This window comes from Rattus norvegicus, chromosome 6, assembly GCF_021556685.1.
Source record: "Rattus norvegicus strain SHRSP/BbbUtx chromosome 6, alternate assembly SHRSP_T2T, whole genome shotgun sequence".
Classification (NCBI taxonomy): domain Eukaryota; kingdom Metazoa; phylum Chordata; class Mammalia; order Rodentia; family Muridae; genus Rattus; species Rattus norvegicus.
The window spans coordinates 27,024,224-27,048,341 of NC_141539.1; the positions used below are offsets into that span (position 1 = coordinate 27,024,224).

At 38.8% G+C, this 24,118-nt stretch overlaps 1 protein-coding gene across 1 annotated transcript in view; it reads right to left on the bottom strand.

The window, feature by feature from the left end:
• Positions 1–24,118, bottom strand: part of Birc6 (baculoviral IAP repeat-containing 6) — a 193,582-nt gene that overhangs the window by 23,535 nt on the left and 145,929 nt on the right. The window contains 6 exon segments of the mRNA NM_001170596.4: positions 8,336–8,549; positions 13,697–13,865; positions 15,640–15,804; positions 18,173–18,390; positions 19,927–20,227; positions 22,702–22,898. Of these exon segments, the coding sequence (NP_001164067.1) occupies positions 8,336–8,549; positions 13,697–13,865; positions 15,640–15,804; positions 18,173–18,390; positions 19,927–20,227; positions 22,702–22,898 (1,264 nt within the window).

Here is a 24,118-nt window from a genome sequence, read left to right on the forward strand (position 1 = left end):
ACAGCCTCAAAGAAACAAGCCACTCAATGTGCCTACTTACAAGTCACTGCTTCAAATGCAACAAAGCCTGTTATTTCGTACACTGATTTTATTTTGCAACCAATGTTCTTAAGGACTAAGCCACGCCTCTAGCCTCTATTTTGTCAGAGATAAAAGAACTAATGTAATACAATTTGATTAAAAAACATAGGCATTTTACATAAATGCTTATTACTGAAGTAGAAATACTAAGGCATATTTTTAAGTTAAAATGGAAGATCAGCCAATGTTTTTAGCCACTGACCCATCTCTGTAGCACAAATTCTAGGTTTAATCAGTTAATAAGTTACAGATTTCAATTTAACCAAACAATCATGGAAGAGTCAATTTCAGCTCAAACCTAGCCATTATACAAGTTTGAAACCCAATGACCGATACATTATTTGGCTTGGCGGTCCATGGATATAGAAGCATCTAGACTGGGCTATTCACCTTATAAGCCATTCTTCGCTTATACTATTTTCTGGTCATATTTTTGTACCTCGTGGTAATCAGGAGATGCTGAACTAAATCCTAGCTTTGTTACCTTAAAAAGGAAAGGGGGGGGGGGGTCTATCTTGCTACAAAGCCCTGGCAATTCTTGATCTTAACTTGTAAAAAAATACCATCCTACACCATTCCCAAATGCTAACTATTAATTTAAGCACTCACAGGTTCATTCTGTGTCGAGTATATTTTTCTGTCTACTAGACAAAACAAGTATGAGATAAAACAACAGATATCTAAGTGATTATATTTATTTTTTGCTTGTCTCATTCTGTAGCCCTACTCCCCCGGAACTTCTGTGATTATCCTGCCTGTCTCATAAGTGCTGGGATTACGTATATAGGTCACCACACCCATGTTTAAGCAACTTTAAAACTGTAAATCTTGTATAAGAAATTAAGGCTGATCCAAGCACAGTGTCAAATGCCTTTAATTCTAAGGTCAGTTTGGTTTACATGGCAAGTTCCAGGTGGGTCAGGACTCCATATAAGACGGCCTTTAAGGCCATACCAGTAGTTTCTATTTGTATTATATACTACGTGCAATGCTATACTAGAACTCACCCCCAGGGAGGAAGCCTGGCCTGTTCTAAAGAAACTAACAAGCATGGGACAGAAGCAGACATGTAACCAAAATTAATTTGAACTGGCAAGACAAAAAGCACCAGTTAACAATTATGGAAATTCATATTCACAAAATTCTGGTTCTGATCCCTTATGATCAGTATGAAACTCAGTATAGTGGCCCTGGACTTGTGTAATAAACGTGTAATCTCAGGTTTAACATGACCACTCAAACCTGATATAAATCTTTGCTATTCTCTACCCCCTTTAGAAGACTTCTCCAAATTTCTTTACTTAAACTCTAAAAAAACCCTGTACAAACAATTTTGTTAGTGGGAGTAGATATTTGAAATGCACTATAGCTCTCCCTACCTCCATATCTGAGAATATTACCAATGACCCAGTAGCCATGACAACTAACTGAGCAGTGTATTATGTAGTAGTATAGCCATTATTCCCCCTGGTTTCCCAAACTCCCAGTTGTAAGAAATCCTGGGAGATGCAAGAGTATATAGGAAGTGTGAAGTTAACTTATAGGGGAGTATCATAATGTCGTTTCTAGGAGGTTGTTATCCATCATGAGGTGGTCCTTTGTCTGGGCATCACCCTTACTCCTTAAACACTGCCTCACCCATGCTCTGTAAAGAAACTCAATAAACTCATTGGCTTCCTCCCAAAGTGTCCCTTAAAAATATTTAAAAGAGCCATGCCATATTTTTTTTTTGCAAATAACATTAATCCCTATTGGGGGAGTACTCTGAAATAAAAACAGCTATGGAACAATAAGAAAGGCATGGCATAAGAAGGTGCTATAACTAGACAGCAGGCAAAGCCAGCACCTTGGGAATCACCACGAATAAGGAACAAAAATTCAAAAGGGTAAGTAGATGTCTTTTAAAATGCAAGCCATGTCATACAATTCTTTTTTTTTTTTTTTTTTTTTTTTTGGTTCTTTTTTTCGGAGCTGGGGACCGAACCCAGGGCCTTGCGCTTCCTAGGCAAGCGCTCTACCACTGAGCTAAATCCCCAGCCCCAATACAATTCTTAAGGTATGAATGGAAGCACAAAATAATTCTAAACTGTAGCTGTATTAAACATGCAATCAGAGCTGTGTCATTGTTAACTTTCTCTACTTTCAGTCAGCACAGAGGAGGGAAACAGGGAAACAGAATAAGGTAGCTAACAGACATCTTCCTTCTCTTGTCCTTAAACTTTTTTAGCTTCTATTTGTAAAATGCTTCTACATTCTATAGGAGAGAAAGCTTATTAGTGTGTCCTGAAGAGAGAAAGAATATGGGTGGTGCTGGCTGTGGGCACATCTTGAATCTCAGCACTAGAGGGACAAGGCTCTCTCTTGCCTTGGATCTACAAGGTGAGTTCAAGATCTTGTCTCAACCAAACAAAGCAAGACTATGAATGGCGGTAAGATGTATTAAATTAATCACAGAGAGGAAGCTCCACTAAAGCAAAGTTTTACACACACACACACACAGAGAGAGAGAGAGAGAGAGAGAGAGAGAGAGAGAGAGAGAGAGAGCGAGCCACTAAAGGAACGTTCTTGGTAAAGCCTGAAGTAATTCTTTAGTTTACTAATTCTCCCCATTTAAAATATTAAGCAACAGCATCAGAGACTATTTCTGTGCATTTCCATTTTATTTTCACTTTTCCCACTTTCACGTAACGTGTCATTTTGTTTCTTTCTCAACATCTCTTTGCCTTCTCTTAGTCTTGTACAACAATTTCCTTTGTGACTGAAACATTCTCTCCCACAAAAAAGCTCCTTAAGTGGGAATATAAATAATAAAGTTCCAGGAAGTCCCTGAAACTGACCAGATTTACTAGGCACCTGCCAGTGTAAGCAATAAAAGCTGAGAATTCCTACAAGAGGAGAGAAGCTGAGCTACAAAGAAGACTCAGATAAGCCAAACTGCAAGACTGAGGTCAGACCAGCTAACTGAAAGAGGTTTAGAACAACTGAGGCATCTGAGAAAGACACCCTCCAACACACTGAGCTGCCTGCAGGTAGTGTGTGCCAGGTTTTCTAAATTTGTGAGCTGTAACCCATGCTGGGGTAGGCTTTGGTGATGCAGCTATCTTTGAGTTATTCCTGCTCTGTAACTCTTCACCCATATTCCTGTAAGTAACCCCAGTAAAACTCATAGTTTAGTGCTGGAGAGATGACTCAGTAGTTAAGAGAACAGCACGCACATTGCGGCTCACAACTGTTGGTAATTCCAGTTCCAGGATCTGGCACCCTCACCCTCACACAGATACATGCAGGCAGAACACTAATGTACATTAAAAAAAAAATCATTTAAAGCTCATGGTTTACCAAGTTGGACTTTGGTGGTGTCTGTAGTTTGCTTTGCTAAGGGCTCCCTATCTGGGGTGGTGAGTGCTACATTTCCCCAGGGGAATGTTTTGTCATGTAACAGGCAGCTCTCTTGTTTCACAACTTACACCCACTTTATATACACATAACACTAAATTACCAAACACTAAAAGTCACATGAAGGTAATCAAAGGTTTTGTCTTTCTTAAGTCTGCTTATTATAATCCTTTCCAATTCCATCTATTTTCCTGCAAACTTCACAGCTTTGCTTCAGAGCTGAATTGAATTTCATTGTGTGTATACACACACTACATTTCCATTAGCCATTTATTTACCTGGTTCAATTTTCCGGCTATTAGGAATAATGCAGCAATATACATATATGTACAAACACCTCTGTAGGAAGATATACATTCCCTGATGTCTATGCCTAGAGCGGCACAGCTGGGTCATATGGTAGTTCTACTTTTATTTATGGAAGAACCTCCATATGGATTCCCAAAATAACATTATCACTTTCACCAGGAGTGGATAAGGGTTTTTCTGTCTCCACATCTTCACTAGAATTTGCTGTCTTTCTTTTTCTTTTTTACAGATAGGGTTTCTCTATGTAGCCTTGGATGTCCTAAAACGCACTCTGTAGACCAGGCTGGCTTTGAACTCAAGAAATCTACCTGACTATGCCTACAAATGCTGGGATTAAAGGCATGTGCTACCACCGCCTGGCTAGCCATTTGTTCTCTTGAGACACTGTTTCAACAGCAGTAGGATAGCATCTCAAAAATTGTTTGCATTTCCATGTTGGCTAAGGAAGATGAACACTTATAAGGACATATTGGCCATTTGAGTTTTTTCACTTTTTTAGTAAACATCTTCAGAAGGGTCAAATGAAAAACAAATGAAATGCCAAGGAATACCAGGAACTGCAGACAGGATGAAGGCTTACCTGCAAATTATGGCAACTTTTAGTGTTCAAACCATCATATGATTTGTTTATGGCTGGGGTTAAAAGAATCTTAACCTGCATTAGAGTTTACTAAACTACACACCACAAGAAAAAAGATGAAATTCATTCAACAATTGTGAACTTACTAAAAATAAACAATTATACCACAGTTTACTATATGAAACAGTACTTCAACCTTTTAAAAACCAACTGATGTTTCAGAGTTCTTTGTACCTAGAAATAAATTCAGATCCACTTTATTAATTCCCACTGTTTACATCCATGAACACACTTTTATTTAAACAAACCTCTGCTGGTGGATAGTAACCTTATTTTCCCCATTTTTTATTTTTAAAAACAATGAGAGTGTGTGGCTAGAGAGACGGCTCAGTAAGAAAACTTCTGTTCTTGCAGAGGGACTGGACTTGGTTCCCAGCACCCATTTGGCAGTTAAGTCATTTATTAACTGCAGTTTCAGGGGAGTCTGACACCATCTTCTGGCATCTTGTAGGCACTACACACATGAGTCAAACACTCCAGACACATAAAATAAAAATAAATAAATTGGCTCAAAAAATTATGAACTCTTCTTTGAGAATATGGGTTAACAGATTTCTAGAAGAAATAAACTATTTTATTCAGATTAGTGCTAGAAGTGCTACTGGATAAGACAAACTTGACGTAGCAGCATGGGTGGGGAAGATTCTTCTTTACTTATCAGTAGTTTGTAGTCTTGACAAAAAACTTCCACTAGGAAACTGATCTTCAGTTTTCATAAGGAAAATTGTCTGACTGATCTGATTAGTCACTAAAACCTATTCTCATATGAGCACACTTTGAGATCTAGGTATATTCCAAAATAATAATATAATAACAGAGAGCTTCAGAAAGTAAGATTTTTTTTTTAAACTTTCTAGCTGTTGCACAAGTTACTACACTTACCTGAACTTGAACGCACACCCCAAAGTTTTCATTCCTGCCTCCTGTATACTCACAGACCTTGACAGCACATCTCAGGTGACAGGGCTATCAGGCCTGGAGCTCTCGGATGAAGCAGTAGGACTCTTTTCATAGAATTTCTACCTGGATCATCAGTGTCCATGGCACTTTGCATGCTGCTGAGGTGGATCCCTAGCAAACTTACTATTCTATGCATTGTTTGGTTTGAATGCATGTATGTACACCACATGTATGCCTGTGTAAGTCAGAAGAGGGCATCCAGTTCCCTAGAACTGCAGTTACATATGTCTGTGAGCCTTCATGTGGGTGGCAGGAACTGAACCTGGGTCCTTTACAAAGGTATCAAGTACTCTTAGCTGCTGAGCCATCTCTCCAGTCCCATGATCGCTTTTTAAGTCAAGTGTCTCGAACATGAAACATATTTCTACTGAGGAACTAATTCTGTATTGAGCACATAATGTAACAGCAAGAATGCTCAGTTACGACTGTCAGGACACAACTGCTGAGATGGAAAGTTCTTCCACAGTCTTATTCCACCTCCAATCAACCATTCCACTACATCTGGACATCATCTACTTATAACACAAATCAGATGAGATCACTATGGAAAACTCTGATTACATTTTCTTTGATGAGGGCATGCACAGGCCTTACTATGTACAGAGGACAACCTGCACGGGCTGATTCTCCTTCCACCGTGTGGGCCGTCCTAGGAATCAAACTCATGTCTTATCAACAAGTACCTTTCTCTATTTGTTGGACTCACCTTGCCAGCCCTCATCACCACTGTTAAAGGTGAGTGTTCTGTGACCGACCCTTCATCATGTAAAAGAATAGATTTTACTCTCTGTGTGAAATTGAAACTGAACTTGGCCTTCAATCCTGAATGGGAAGTAGGGATGGAACACACTTAGCCTTGACTGCCCGCTCTGACCAGACACCCTGTGGTTCTAACAGAAACCACTGGGCTCTCAACCGAGCATCATTCACGTATCTTAGAGCAAACAGCCCAGGAAGGGAGAGTTACCAAAATCAGTCACAGCATAGGTCTTTGTGGAGATGAAACAATAAATGAAACAAGCTCTGTGAACAGTCACTGTGGTTTCACATGTATGCTTTGTTATTGTGTCTTAAATCTTGAGAAGGATGTGTTTTCTAGTTGAGTCACTTCTCCAGATAATTAATAGAAAAGAAAAAGTTATTCTATATCTGAAATTAATGTTTCCTAAGAAATAATACATTTTACAAAAAAGTCAAAAATCCATTCAAGTAATTATATATAATACTTGTTGTATGAGAAGGATTAAGAAAAGCAAAAATAAACAAAGGTATACTTAACTACCATTCACTACAAAAACTTAATCCCGGATATCTTAGAATTCCTTGTTAGAGGTCCTTTACAGGACCAACCAGGATTATTACAGAATACAGATAAATATAGTTTAATGGAAGATACTTTTAAATAGTATTTTGAACCCAAAGAGATCGACCTGTCTCTGCCTTCCAGAATGTTAGAAACAAAAACATGTAGTACCACCACACTTGGTTCAGATTTTATATTTTTACTGTTTAGTTATAAGCAAATATAGTTATTCCAAATATAAAATAAGGTATAGAAACACAAGGCAGATCTCTAATTTGGTACATAACAGAAACTACATGTTTAGAGTACAGGTGAGAGACACTAAGTACAGTGCAGGGGACAAGATGCTCAATTAAAGACACTCCTTCGACTGGACAATTTAATGTTTCTGGTTCAATGGTGGCAGCACACTATTTTAACAGAACTACACTGTCTTCCGAGACTCCAGTCAAAGACTGGAAATAGAGGGGAGAACAGAACAGAACAGAATAGAACCAACACAACATTATTTTCTTCTCTACAACAGAAATTTAACAGCAAGAACGGACCTTTACAACTAACTTCCTTTCCAAATGAGAAGAATAGCATGAACCTTCATCTTTAACAACAACAAAAGCAAAAACAAAAAAGTCTCTCTTTGTTGCCTTTTTTGGCTTCACACATAGCAATGTGTACCTGTCATGACTCCTGACTGAACTTATAGCATTTGTATCAGCTCCCGCAGAGATGTGTTGCACACTGAGCCAAACAGGAATATGTAAAAAGTTCCTGAACTAGTTATTTGGCAACAACTGAGAGGCATTATTTAAACTGGTAATATCTAAATTGTAGACTCTTCCAAAACAACTGAGTAAAAGGAAATATAGTACTTGGCATCAATGTTATACGTGCTTTTAAAACCAGAACCAGGTCATCTGTAAGGAAAATCGACTCCGTAAAAAGGAAAGAAAGATTTTCTAGATTATTAGTTCAAAACAGAACTTTGACCAAAATTGAATTAAAAATAATTCTGTTTCATAAGTAATTAGCCTCACTGTAACTCCAACGAATCATGATTTATCTTCTGACTTCTAGGAAAGATTATGACATAAATTACAACCATGTATCCATGTATCTAAATGACAAGTAATATATATATATATATATATATATATATATATATATATATATATACACACACACACACACACACACACACACACACACACACACACACACACACACACACACACACACATACTAGATACTAAGATTTTACCAGTTCAGGCTTATATAACCTTCAAAACTGTATTTGCAAAGTAAAATCCGGCACCTTTAGTATGGACTTAGAAATAAGAATAGGTGTTTCTGACATTGGTGCTGAACATTCTTTAACATTCTTTGGACAGTGGGCATACTGTGGTGCATCTAGCAATACTCATCACCTATACCTATAATATCACTCAAGGGGGTTTCTGATAAGCTGTGTGATAAAGGTACATAGGTATAAGATATAAATGGATACAATTCCTATAGTTTGATATACTACTTGTGTGCACTAGTATGCTTCTGTGTATGTTTAAAGAGTATGTGTCAAAGAAGAAGAAAAGCTAAAAACTATCAACAGAACTATTTTTCAAATGTTTAAAGGAACAAACATGGTGTACCTTAGGCGGTTGGTGTAGGTATCGACACAGGTCTTCATTTTGGCTAATAATGTACCAACGGAAGTCTGACATTCTGACTGTTCTTCTTCCTCTTCTTCCCCATTCTCTGTAGAAAGAGGCAACAACAGCGGCACCATAGATGTACAAGAAGCAATGGCCCGGAGCAATTCTAGCAGAGCTCGATAGAGTGGCACATGTCTTGCCATGTCCAGAACTACACAGAGAAAAGGGAGAAAGTGTAAGTAAGAACGCATGCCACATAAACACCAACAGCAAGACTATGCTGGCCTGCCTGCTGGTGACTGGAGCAGCACACATGCTTATAACACACCATTTCAGGAAAATCAGAAAGATACAGAGTAGGGGAACAGCTATGATACTCATCACTATCTTGTTACATTATAGACAAAATGATTAAGTAGGCCACTCTGGCAGTACAGCATGAGGACAACTGTTATCATTTAAGTTGAAACAATGTAATCTCATAGTATGTATATAACAATCACAACACTACAACTTATTAAAAGTTTTTCAACAAATAAACATTAAATATACTATAAACATAATTTAGCATAAAATATACTATATTTTTAATTAATATCTACATGTCAAATGAAATTTTTCTTAATACACAAAGTACTAAAAAATAGAATTTTTCTAAGTTGTAAAATTTAGTGGCCCATGCCAGCTGGAATTCACTTCTTTGGTTCATGTGAGGTAACTTTTTTCTAACATCATTTATTGAATACCCATTCTTCAGTTTTAGAAAAGTGATGCTAGTCAACCTGAGATCAGCAGTGATAAAAACAAAAAGCTCCTAACCTTATGATTCTACATGAAGACAAATCATTCACAATATTTTGAGACACTGGTAAGTATTCTAACTCTTATGCAGAAAATTAAAACCATAACAGAGAACTGAGAGAATAGAAATTAGATGGAGAATTGTTCAGTGTCTTCACAGGGCATGGACATGGGAGGATGAGGTATTATCATTTAGAATCCTAGTCTTTCTATGGCAGTTACTATAGGGGAAAGGGGCTGGATCATGTCAGTTCTGATGGGGTGAGGCTTAGTTCTGAGGATAGTTCATAGTCAATTTCCAGGTCAGGGAAGCTTGGGCTCCTTGAGATGACTCAGTGGGTAAAGGTGCTTGCTGATACAAGCCTGATGACCCAAGTTCGATATCCCAAACTGATACATATGTGAAAGGGGAGAAATCTACTCCATAAAGCTATCCTCTGACCTCCATACACATACTATGACAAGGATATAACCCTTCCCAGAGGGGGTGGGGGCAGGCAGACAGACGGACAGATAGACAGAGACAGAGGCAGAGACCATAAAATTAATGGAGAGTGGGATGTAACGGTATATTCTAGCTCTGTATATCAAGGCAGGAGACTGGGTATTCAAAGTCATTCTCAATCTACATGGTGAGCTCAAGGTCAGCTAGGTTGGGTACAGGACACACTGCTGTTTATAGGAGGGGAAAAGAGCCATCATTTTACACCCTCTAGTGACAATAAGTATAAAAGTTTGATTGCCACTCTTTGCTTATCTGAAAATTTGTCCTCTATCCCAAACATATGTGCAATGTCTCCCACTTTTGAAAACTTGAGTATTTGGGAAACAGAATTCACAGTGGCTGTGGATCTGAATTCTGGGGATGAAAGGCTTATGCAGGAACGGGAGTGGGAGAATGAGAAGAGAAAGGAATATATAGCGGGCTAATAAAAACTAAAGATGTATAAGAAAACCCTTATGGAAACACACTACTTTGTAAGCTATTTTAAAAAATACAACAATAATAATGATAATAATAGTAATAGTGATAATAATGAGTTTAAAGGGCAAAGTTTGAACATAGTACACTACATGGGTGAACAATGCTTCACCCAGAAGATACACATTATTAAATGAAAAACTAGTGGCAGGCTTAGAATACATCTTTACGAGGTTGGGGATTTAGCTCAGTGGTAGAGCGCTTGCCTAGCAAGCGCAAGGCCCTGGGTTCGGTCCCCAGCTCCGAAAAAAAGAAAAAAAAGAAAGAATACATCTTTACAAGTTACTGGTCAGAGTAACCCCCCCCCACACACACCCAGAAACAAAGGCTATTTTCTTGGTTGACCATCATAGCTAATGCTGAAGACACAACCAACTTTAGTTGTATGATATACAGAAATCAATATGGAACTGATCTGAAAAATTCCTTCCAGGTAGCTTTCAGAGTGCCAAAGGTACTATGAAGTTTAATGGGGAAGAAAAGCAGTGGACCCTAACCTGCCAGACAAGGCATGCCTATGGATTCAATAGTGGCATATGGCTATGGGGATAACCAACTAGCTTTTAGTTGGACTTGAGGACTGCTCCACAGGGGAGAATTTGTGGTGGGTTCTGTAAAGTTGGTCAAAATCTAGGAATGGCCCTGGGGGTTGAAAGGGATCTGCTACTGTTATTTTGCTAACTAAATACATTATCAAACTATCTTAAAAGAACTGTGTTCCTATCCACAGATTACCACCGCTATCAATCTTGGTCAGAGAAGTTTCCTTTTGTAGTGGGCAGCAGTCAATGTGAACATTCATCACTCGCCAAAGCGGTAAGAATCAGGATTGTTCTAAATGGGACCTCCTTACTAACTCTCCTGAGGTCTAGAGAACACCATGAAAGGGACAGAAGAAAGACTGTGAGAGGCAGAGATGGGGAGGAGACGCGTGAGCTGTGGGCACTGTACTGAGGAGTCCACAACAGTTAACAGTGACCTGAACGAGCTAGTCACTCAATACTCCTGCACTTATGTGAGAGGGGCTGATGAGACTTTACCCCTGGTGAAGCGCTATTGGCAATTACTGGCTCCTGGGAATTCATTTTTCTTTGGGTGTGTAACTTCTATTTTTCTTGTATTCTCTTTCCAAGCCCATAACACGACTCTAGTCAGGATAAAAGAATCTCCCAAAATCCTGGAGAAACTAAGCAGTTCTCTTGGCAAGTGTAGTAATCATGACAAACAAAAGTATTCACAGACATCACAAGACAATGAAGAAATGTGATGACTATACACAACAGGCTATCCTAGACTGGATACACAACGGGCCACCCTAGACTGGATACACAACAGGCTACCCTAGACTGGATATACAACGGGCTATCCTAGACTGGATACACAGTGGGCTATCCTAGACTGGATACACAACGGGCTACCCTAGACTGGATACGCAACAGGCTACCCTCCCTAGACTGGATACCAACACAGAAACCAGGCATGAAAACAAAATAATGACACAGAGGTAGTCTATGGTATCCACTGAGCTAGTGCTAAATTGCTCACTTTGATAAGTGGCTATAGCAATGAAAGATGTAGCATTCCTAGGAAGACGGCTGGTAATACTGAACTGCCTGGAAGAGCCTCACAAGTGTTCTAGGAACCTAACATTACTGTAAAGTTACAGACAAAACAAACCCTACTGTAGTAAAATCTAGTTCTGCTCATAACTTAATTCCCCAATCTCCTACTACACTTCACTTTCTGTGATATGCATATCTCCCAAGGTCGGCATGGATGGTTACACATTCTGCTATCCCAGAATGAAGGAAGCTAAGGCAGAAGGACTGAGTCTGAGAGCGGCTGGCCTACAGAGTGAGATCCTAGTAAAAAAATATATATTTTTTTCTTTTCTTTTTTTCGGAGCTGGGGACCAAACCCAAGCGCTCTACCACTGAGCTAAATCCCCAACCCCAGTAAAAAATATTTAAAAAATCTTAACAAAAGTTCAACCTCACAAGTGGATGTCATACATTTCTCTAAAGATTTTCACATGATATTAGCCCATACTCTGGCCCCTGGGGGGAGACTTCCTTTGCAGTTTCCTGACCATAAACACAAATACCTTAGAATAACCCTAATTTCTCTTTTATCGCTAAAATGTTTTGAAACAGCACTAAAAGGTAAAGGCTTTCTAATACTTTAAGGGTTGTTAGCATGCCCCACTAAGTGAATACCAAGTATTTTTTTTTTTTTTTTGGTTCTTTTTTTTCGGAGCTGGGGACCGAACCCAGGGCCTTGTGCTTCCTAGGCAAGCGCTCTACCACTGAGCTAAATCCCCAGCCCCGAATACCAAGTATTTTAATGTGCCATACAACTTACTATATTATTTTTTTGGAGGAGGGGATACAAAGTATTGTTTTTCAAAATGTAAGTACACCTAAGTTCTTAAACATTTCTAAAAATTACACTGTACCTCCATCTGCTGGCAAATGTGCTAACTACAGGCTTATTAAATGTTACCTGATGGTTAAAATGATGATTCTGGCCAACAGATTTTTGACATTGTGTAGGTTAACATGAACACATATTCATACAAGATTCTTCTAAGTAATTTCTAGCAAAAATAACCACTTTTTCTCTTCATTAGACTTTTTATCATTCCTTCTTATTAATGTTATTATTTACTATGCTCAGTATTATAATTCAACAAATACATACAACATATGGTGATAAAAATAGATGATTCAGGTAAATCTCAGTGAGTTCAAGGACATCTTGGGCTACACAGCTAGTTCTAGGATAGCCAGGACTTTGTGTGTGCGTGCACAAACACACACACACACACACACACACACACACACACACACACTAATAATAGCATAATCATTATTATACCCCAAGGGAAAAGAACCACAAGAGAGATTACAACATCATGTTCTTCTGATACAAGGCTAATACTAAGACTATATAAAGAACTGATAAATTAAATACCAAAAAGTCAAAAAAGACAAATGAACTGAACCAATACTTTCAAACAGGAAGCCAAAATGACCAGCATTACTGATTAGCCATCAAGGAAGTACAAACCGAAAGTACCCTGAAATAGAATCAAAAGGCCACAAAGGGAGAAGGAGTAATGGATACAGCACTGAAAACCTGAGCTGGATATGTGGGACCTACATGGTGGGAAGGACTGAATCCTGATCTGACTTCCACATGTAGATCTTGGCACATGTGTCCATTTGTGTACACACACACACACACACACACACACACACACACACACACGGAGGTAGAAGAGTGACTACTTGGGAAAACCTGAGAGCAGTGTGAGGAAGACAGGAATGAGACAAGGAAGGTGTGAATAATATGAATGTCCATTATAGTCACGTGTGTTACAAAACAACCCTTGATCAGTTGCACATTGACAAGGCTAAGTGACGATGGAAACTTTAATCTAATTTTAACCACTATTAGGAAGTATCACAGACCTAACTTTTCATTAACTTCTTTTCAAGTAATAATTGTGTATAATTGTATACTTCCCAGAATTCTGCGGCATTGGCACCAGAATATCGCAAGGAGTGTCTTACCAGAGTCATTGCGTAGGTAGGAGGACATGGCCGGGATGAGGCACGACTGACTGAGAAGCTCCAGAAGCACAGAGGGCAGAGCACTGCTGTTCTGCGCGCGGCTCTCAGGAGAGACCTGGGCTTCCCCATTTACAGCGCTGCTCATGGGGTTTATGTAGCTCGCAAGAACCTAAATACAGACAATAAACTGGGGTTCAGCTTTACATACCTCATGATGTATTTCATAATTACACGCTTGATCTCAGCACACTCAAGAACATCAATTTTTTACTTAACCAATGTCTGATACTCTAAAGTTTGAAGACTTATTTTTAACAGAATAAAATTTTTTCTCATATAATACAGTCTGATTTATACTTTTTATTTTGGAGACGGCTTTTTCCTTTAAGGCCCTGGCAAACCTCGAGATTGGGTTTTCCAACCTAGAGGGTGGTCTTGGATTTTTGAGTGATCTTCAGGCCCTAAACTTTGTGTGCTGGGATTATAGGACTGAGTCATCAAACCTGGCTAAAATAGGACATTTCCACTTAACTTTTCAGAAGAGAAGGGGCTGTTCTGCTGAGGGTTACTCACACAGTGTTCTCCTCATGTGACTAAAAGAGAAGCCATCTAAGGATAGACAAGCAATAGAGCTAGTGAACAGTGACTAGACCACCAACAGAAACTCAAACACTGTTATCACTTCCTTTGGATTTCTTTCTCTCTCTCTCTCTCTCTCTCTCTCTCTCTCTCTCTCTCTCTCCCTCCCTCCCTCCCTCCCTTCCTTCCTTCCTTCCTTTTTTTTTGAGGGACTCAAGTAGCTCATCTGGCCTCCATTCTGCTATATAGTTTACCATGGCCTTGAACTTCTGATCTCCTGTCTCTCAACTCCTCAGGTCTGAGGTTACAGACATGCCAGCATTTTCAGTTTTCTGCAGTACTGAGGACTGAATCTAGGGGTTCCATGAATGCTAGGCAAACACTCCACTAAGCTACATTCCAAGTCCTCAGTGTTCAGTTTCACTGAATAGATTCGGTGCTGGAATCTTAGAATTCTGAACTAGAATAAACATGCCATCTTAAAACTGTGGAAAATAGGGGCTTGAGAGATGGCTCAGCAGTTAATAGCACTGACTGCTATTCCAGAGGTCCTGAGTTCAATTCCCAGCAAGTACATGGTGGCTCACAACCATCTGTAATGGGATCTGATGCCCTCTTCTGGTCTGTCTGAAGACAGCTACACTATACTCATATGTGAAGTAAATAAATCTTTTTAAAAAAAAAAAAAAAAACCTGTGGAAAATAACACTTCAAAATGGTGGCAATTTTAGTTAACTGCTATTTGTTTCTATGATATAAAGCTGTCCCCTCCTACTTTCAACTTGCTTGATTCTGGAATCACTATAGAGCAGTTTGAACAAGAAAACTGAAAGGGAGCTATAGGTGCAGTTTAGTGGCTAAGTGTGTGCATAGCATGTGTGAAGTCCCAGTGCAGAACGAAATATGAACACTGGATTTTAAACATAGGAGGGCAAAGGTTCTATGTTAAAACAAAGGGCTAACTAGCAGGTAGACACCATCTTGAAATCAAAGGATAATTGTATCCACTCACTTTCCTCTGAGGTGACCATTCTTTAAGCCATAGATTGGAGAAGAAAACAAAAGCAAGCATAAGAATGCTGGGGCACGGGGTTGGGGATTTAGCTCAGTGGTAGAGCGCTTGCCTAGCAAGCGGAAGGCCCTGGGTTCGGTCCCCAGCTCCGAAAAAAAGAACCAAAAAAAAAAAAAAAAAAAAGAATGCTGGGGCACATCTGCATGATTGCCCTTGAAGGTAAAGAAAGGAGGATCGGAGTTCAAGGCTAGCCTAGAAAATATGAAACATCTCAACAACAACAAAAAAGAAAACATACTTAATGAACTGAGTTAAGTCATCAATACTACTACTAACAAACTCACAAACATACCTGTAAAAGACAGGTCACATGCTCCTCTTCTAGCCTCTGTTTGGTTAAGGCTTGTTCCACATCCCATCCTGATGCTGTAGAACCAGTACCAAAGCCAGTTCCTTTGGCCCAATACAGCTGCTGTTCTTCTGTTGACGTAGGGTTATGAGAATTTGACACCTGTGGCTTTTAAGGAAAAGAAAATTACTAGTGTTTGGTTTTATTTGATTTTCAAAAAAATTATCACTGGGACTGTCCAACAGATTAACAATATAAAAATCAATTTGGCCATTCATCAAAAAATTGAAGAGTAATTACTGTGACGCTCCTTTGCTTATCTTTACATATCTATCAGTAATAGTCAGCATGCTAGCAGAGGTCAGCCTGTGGTCTCTTTCCTTCTACTATGTAGGCCCTGGAGAGCTCCTTTTTTCCTGGCCATCTCATTAGGTCATTTTCTTTGTTGGGTTTTTGTTTGTCCTTGTTTATGGGTTGTTTTTGTGCTTTGCTTTGGTTTTGAGACAGGGTCGTAGTGTAGCCAAGGCTGGCCCTGAGCAAACAACAGCCCTCTGCCTTATCCTCCTAACCTCTGAATAACATGCATAAACCTCTCCAGGCTAGCCTCCTAATGTTTTTGATTAAAACAAAACAAAAAACCTCTTAACAGGTGTGTGTGTGTGTGTGTGTGTGTGTGTGTGTGTGTGTGTGTGTGTGTGTGTGTGTGTGTATGTACACAAGTAAGTGTGATTTTGCAGTAGGACAGAAAGACTTAAGTTAGCATTAACCCAAGAGTTTTGAATAACTGTTTAAGGTGATAAACCTACTAATCACTGTGATCTGATTACAATGAATGGGGTTTATGGGTTAGGACGTTACACGGTACCCTGTAATACAAACACTTTTGCACAAGAAGATCAAAGTGAACATGAAGCATTCTCAATGCTCCATCTCATTTTAGAGACAAGGTCTCTCACTGAGCCTGGGCCTTAATTTGGCTAGAATGTCTGACTTCCTGAGCACTGGGATTAAAGGTGAATGTGAACTCATCTAGCTTTTTTATTTATTTCTTTTCTTTTCTTTTTTTTGGAGCTGGGGACTGAACCCAGGGCCTTAAGCGCTCTACCACTGAGCTAAATCCCCAACCCCTAGCTTTTTTATTTTTAAAGATTTATTTTTTTATATATATATAAGTACTCTGTAGCTGTCTTCAGACACACCAGAAGAGGGCATCAGTATCTCATTACAGATGGTTGTGAGCCACCATGTGGTTGTTGGGAATTGAACTCAGGACCTCTAGAAGAATAGACAGTACTTTTAACCTCTGAGCCTTCTTTCCAGCCCCTCATCCATCTTTTTCAACTTGGATTTTGAGGATGCCAACTCGGGTCTTTAAGCTTGCAAAGACTTTACTGGTAGGTACCTCCCAACACTAGAAACAGTATTTGTACACAAATCTCATATATTGTACTGGAAAACATTTTCAAACTTTTATATACACACAAGCAAATGAATTTTAAATAAGGATTATTTTTGCTTATGCACATGCATTTTGGGAGGCTCTTACTATAGTGTGTGTGTGTGTGTGTGTGTGTGTATGTATACATATATATATGTATGTATACATATGTATGTATACATATATATGTATGTATACATATATATGTAATATATATATATATATATATATATATATATATATATATATATATATATATATATATATATATATATATATAAAACTTACCACTCAAGAACATGATTGTCTGAAGTGAGAAGAAGATGCCAACATATCCCACACGTGGGAAGGCTCTAACTATCCACTTCTTATTTTCTATTTTTTTTTTTTCTTTCTCTTCTTTTTTTAGGAGCTGGGGACCAAACCCAGGGCCTCGAGCTTGCTAGGCAAGCACTCTACCACTGAGCTAAATCCCCAACCCCCTTATTTTCTATTTTTAAAAATCTATTTGTTTTTTATTTTACATGTGAGTATTTTGCCTCCATGTATGGCATCATGGCTCCAGAAGTCTGAAGAGAGTACTGGATCCCCAGGAAGTGGAGTTATAGATGACTATAAACCACAATGTGGGTGCTGGGTCCTTTGCAAGATCAACAAGTGTTCTTAACCACTAAGCCATCTCTGCAGCTCCACTGTCCTTTTCTTAAACTGGTGGGTAAATCTGATTTTTCTTAGGAGGGTAGCAGAGAAAACAAGGGATAGTTTCTCTTTCAGATGTCCCATAGAAACTATAAAATAGAAATCTAAATTCTGAAATTTGGAGTTTATACTCTCATCAAATAAGTTCAGTCTTTCATAAGCCTAACCTCATGACCCTTTGAGGGTTTGACAAGCCCTTCACAGAGGTCACCTAAGACCAAAGGTTGGAAAACAGATATTTATATACTATTCCTAACAGTAGTAAAATAACACTTATGAAGTAGCAGTAAAAATTACTTTATGGTTGGGGGTTGTAACAACATGAGGAATTGTATTAAAGGGTCATAGCATTAGAAAGGTTGAGAACCAGTGACCTAAAAGAATTTGAATGAAACCTACCTCAGTTTGGTTAAGGCTAGAGTTTGGAACTCGTGGTGCATGATGGCTCAGAGCTGAGAGACAGACAAGAATTAGGTGCAATGCTCCAATTTCCAATGCCATCCGACGCAGAAGCACACCGTCATCAGTCGTCAAGGGAGTAGCACTAAACAAGCTGCGAAGAACGTGGAAAGGAAGGGTTGGAAGCACATTGGCTGATGGAGATTGCAGAATGTGACCTTTGAAAGAAAGGGAGGAGGGATAAAATTAAAGACACTTGAAATTAATAAGCACCTATACAAATAGGGTCACAAGTAGTAATGACAAAGCAAGTTTTATCATTAAATTTATTAAAAAGCAGGCTCATTGTAAGACAAACCCTGAAACTTTACAGATACATAACGGCTATCAATGGCAACAAAAATATTATGAACTAAATGTGAAATGAAATCTAATTTTGTTATTTTAAAAGATAAGGTTCTCTAGCCCAGGATGGCCTCCAATTCATAAAGAGCTGCTTGTCTTTGCCTCTACCTCCTCAATACTGGGATAAAAAGTATGCCAAGGGAGAAGAATTTTCTTACAACCATCTATCAGAAAGGTATCCATCCTTTCAAGTGGTTTTCCTATGAACAATAACATGCAAAAATATTTTCTTTTGCACAACAGTGCAGTTAAGCATCCCAACAGCCATTCCTTGCACTTACTGTGTGCAATCTAAGGTAGCACAAAGACATTCTTTCCCCTCTGCTGCTTATGATGGCAGTAAAATGGTCACTGAGTGAGCCGTTAAGAGGAATCCAAATGAAAGCCAACTACTACTATCCTACTTCAACTGTGATCAGCCAACCTCTGAGTACAGTAAGTAACAGTGTCACATAAGAACAATCACTGTAAGTTTGTGTTTATTATATAGCTTTATAACATAATATATAATTTTAGCTCTCTCCTCTTTGTTCAAAATACTGCTTAGACTTCTGCCTTTTGCTTTTCTCCATTTCCTTGTTTTGTTTCTGTAGTGCAAGAGATTGGACTTTGGCCTTGTTGCACATATGAATAGTGTTTCAAACACTCTAAAACCTGTTTCCTGTAACAACTTTTCTTAAAGGAAGCACGTTTATTGCTCCTTTACACAGACTCTCCTGTAGTCCAGGCTATCACTGAACTCAGCACACAGTCAAGGGCAGTTTTGAAATCCTGATCCTTCTGCTACTGAACTCTTGAACTGTGGGATTACAAACATTGTGCCACCATCACAACTTTTTGGAAGTGCCTTTCATAGACATTTTTAATGAGCTAACTCGTCCTGTCTCATAAACTGAGCCTCTAAACAATGCTTGCAACTCTGAAATACTCTCCCGAAATTAAATTCTGCCTATTCTTCAGAGCACTACCTGGAACTGCCATACAGCTTCACTTCACACTTCTACATCTGTAAAGAAACAGCCTCACACCTCTGAGACTCCAGTAATTCTCAGCTCCAAACCTCTAACCTGTCAGAGTCAGTATGTTCTCATACATCCTACTACAGTGACTAGAAGATAGCCCTACATACTGATCACATTATCCAATGTCACTTATATAAACTGCATACTCAGCATGCAGTGTATAAACTGAATGTGCAATGCTTAGCATTACTATATTTAAACAATGATAACCATGTAAACAGCTTTACTATGAAACAAATAGGTAAGAACAGAAAATAATCTAGACAAATTTATCAAACCTATTTGTGTATGTGTTGACAAATTTAAGTAGTAACTTTAAACACTTACTGCCTTCTCCATCATCTGTAACTCCCAATACCAATCGAAGAAGGCACTGGGCGTGTTTTCTCTCTTTCAGGAGCACTTCGGCATAGCCCGGAAGACGAAGAAATAATCCAAAAGCAGCCAAAGAATGGGCAGGTATGGGAGAAGTGGCTTGCACCGCTGACTTAACAGGGGGAGGCTCGGCTGCAATAGTTTCTGGAGCTTCATAAACCAGTTCGCCTGATTGTTCTATGGTCACCCATTCAAACTGATCACTATCCTTTGGCTTTTCCTGAGTGGTGGATGCTACCACTGGAGCACTCACCTGGAGAAAAAGAGAAGTTTACCTATTTTCATGGTTCAATACTGGGCTTCAGATGAACTCTTCACGTTTTAAAAGTGAAGTAACAAATACCGAGAAGGCTATGACACCCTGAGCCCGGTAGTATCTACCAGGTGCATCTATGTCAGAACTCCCTCATGCTAGTACTGTATTTTGTTAATGAGTTTATTTTTCTATGTAGCTCTGGCTGACCTAGAACTCAAAAGATCCGCTTACATCTACAGCCAGAGACATGTGCAATGACATCCAGACCCTTTTAAAATAGTTATATGCATGACTATCTGGGTAAGGGAATGCTGTGTTTTTATTAGAAGCCACAAGAACATGGCATGTCCTAGGAGCTGGATTCAGATCATCAGGGAGTTTGCTGTGAGATTCTCAAAATGTCAGAAGCTACACCCACAATGTCTCACCAACATGACTGCCCAAACGAGAGCTGACTAAGGACAACACCAACAGACACAGCAAAATGGGTAGAGGATGGCATGTGAGGTCTCAGTCCTACACAGAAACTGTAGGCCACTAAGGAATACTGAGAGCAGGAGAAACAGTCTTCCCTAGGGAAGAGCATACTAAATAGTTATCCAAGATTAGAAAGCAAGCAAACAAGTGAAACTGTACAGACTGAGCAAGTTATATTTATGGTTTTAGGAACATACACATACAAACACAAACACACCCACACGTATATAATAACAATAACTGAAAAAAAGGCCATGAATTTGAAAGAGAGCAAGAAGGGGTATATGAGAGAGTTGAAGAAAAAAAAGAGAGAGAGAGAAATGAGGCAATACATTATAATACCCCTCCCCTCAACAAAGGAAGAAGAAGAAAGACACTTCCTTGAAACCATAGCTACAGTGGTCAGCAAGGGTAACTTTCTGACTCTGTCACTCTTTGTATATTACCGGGTGCTGAAATATTAGGAAAGTATTTCTTTCTTCCCAATTACCCACAGAATATCAGTTTGCTTTCTATTTTATTCTACTAGTTACTAAAGTCTACTTATTTTGAAGGCCTAGTGCAATCATATTTGGTAACAAGATTCTCCTTCAAGCAGTCTTCTGCATCCTTTCAACATCGTTTGCGTCTCTCTAAGAATTTCGCCCACTTTCTAGTACAACATGTCATTCTAATCTTTCTGGACATTTCTTAGGCTGCCCTTCAACTTTATGGAAGTAAAATTTTCACTATAAAAAAAGATTGTGGGGGTTGGGGATTTAGCTCAGTGGTAAAGCGCTTGCCTAGCAAGCACAAGGGCCCTGGGTTTGGTCCCCAGCTCCGAAAAAAAGAAAAGAAAAAAAAAAAAAAAAAAAGAAGAAGAAGAAGAAGAAGAAGAAGAAGAAGAAGAAGAAGAAGAAGAAGAAGAAGAAGAAGAAGAAGAAGAAGAAGAAGAAGAAGAAGAAGAAGAAGATTGTGCCTGGAATGCAGACTTTCCCTAGCAAATCTTAGAAATCCATATATACTCATATGCATATATGAGTGAGTTTCCATATTGAAACATCCATTCTGAGCCCTTTAAAACATCAAGAATGATTATAAAGTTGACTGCAGAGACAAGACAATACAATGCAACATACAGTTTAGATGTAGACGCTAGACCCATGGCTCTCAGCCTTCCTAATGCTGTGACGCTTTAAAATAGTTCCTCCTATTGTAGTGACTCCCACCATAAAGTTATTTTGTTGCTATTTCATAACTAAACATTTTCTACCTTTATGAATTGTAAATATCTGATATGCAACCCCGAAAAGTTATACAACCCATAGGTTGAGAACCACTGTTATAGACCATATTTCAAACCATGCAAAAGGAAAATATAGTAGTTTTTGTTTCTTTTTTTGAGAAAAGGTCTTGCTATCTGTAGCCCAAAAATGACCTCAAGTTGGCATTCTGCCCACAGCTCTCAAGTGCTGAAATTACAGGTATACGCCAGGGTACCCACCAGAATTGTCCCTGTGTTCCTAAAGAACATTCATTCCAGAGACAACTGGCAAAACTGTCCATTAACATAAAAGAATATGAAAAGTACATACACGTCAAATGACAGGAACAGGATAAACATTGTTGTGGGCTAAGTTGATGACTAAAACTATCTACACTAGAAATGGTATCAAAAAGAACAGATAGAAGTTAAGTAAGGCATAATTTCAGTCATCCACTATTATTTTACTCGCTCATTTACAATAACCACCACAATCAATATTACATCCAAGACACACACAGAGAATGTCGCTTTGATGACTATAGCATTAACATCAAGAAAAAGCCATAATGAAATGAGGTTCCTTATTCCCAGCTGATCCTCATATATACTATATAAACCAAACTGTGACATATTCAGTGATCAAAGATTATAAGGCCAAGAACATTCCTAAAAGTTTATTGCAAGTATGTTAAAGAACAGAAAATCTCACTATGCCATGATGCACATGATGGTTGGAGGCTTAGCTTACCTGCTGAATCACTTCTGGATAGAGCATGGGCAATCTCTCTGCAATAAGAGCCAGTCCACCCATTCCTGCAAAAACCTGTAATGGTGACTGAATGGGACAGGTTTCCAGCAAAGACTCATCCAATACTCCATCCATGCACTCATCGCTCGGAGTAAGAGCCTCATCTTCTGGACAGCTACCAATTAACTCTCCATGATCTATATAATACACAAAAACTCAGAATGTAAGAAACAATGTATGTACGTATAAATATGCTTTCACTTATAAGAACATATACTGTACAGAAAGAAAGAGCAAGAGTGGCAAGATACGCAGCTACTTAAAGGAGAACTTGCTGTGTAAGCCTAACCTGAGTTAAACCCCAGGGATTCACAGTGAAAGGAGGCTTGGTCCTCAAGGTTGTCCTCTGACTATCATGTGCATGTTGTCACACACACACACACATAGGCACTGTGATAAGAAATTTTTGAAGTAAAACTAACAACATAAAAACATAAGTATCATCAGTATTTAGGTTAAGTCAGACCCAATGCACCTAACCCTCAAGAGACTGGAGCTGGAGGCCCCAGGGGTTTAGAGGTCTGATGGGGTGGGGACAGAAGGGCAGGGAGAAGGTATGGGATGTGGAACAGTCAAGAGTGTGGACCAGGAGGGGAATAAAATCTGGAGTAGAAAAATAAAAAGATTAAATAAAAAGGAATAAAAAATTTCAAGTTCCACCCAAGATCCTTTAAATTAAAATAAACCCACATTTTAAAACTTGACTCGATAGGTGATTTGTAAGTAAACTGAAATTTGAGAACACAATTGTATAGCACAGAGTTCTAAGATGTATTGTTTCCTAAAAGACCACCCAAAAGACTCCTTGCATAAATGTACGTAAATGATACCCAATATAATTAGGAAAAGTGAACGACAATGACTTTTCTTACTAAAAACTGACAATTATGCAATTTTGGTTTACCGTTAAGTTACTTATGTGGTAAACAAAAAGGATAGTGTGCTCAAACAATCACTAGACCCTGCAACACTAAGGAAGACGAGAAGGGAAATGGCTGGAGACATGGTTCAGGGATTAGAAGCACTTGCTGCTCCTGTGGGGGAATCGAAGTCTCGTTCCCAGCATGCTCATGACGGCCAATAGTCTGTAACTAACTGCAGAGCACTGGACTCCATTCTCTGACCTCCTCAGGAACTAGGCACATGAATCGTGCACAAACACATAGGCAGGCAAAACATTCATACACATAAAATTTAAAAAAGAAGTTAAAGAAAATTTATGGACAAGAATTAAGAAAGTTACAAATCATCGTGTTGAAACTTTGATTAAAGAAAATATACTAAGATTTACTAAAGAATACAACAAAAGAACTGAACTTTAATGAGAAAAATATAAACTTTAAATGTGATCAAATGT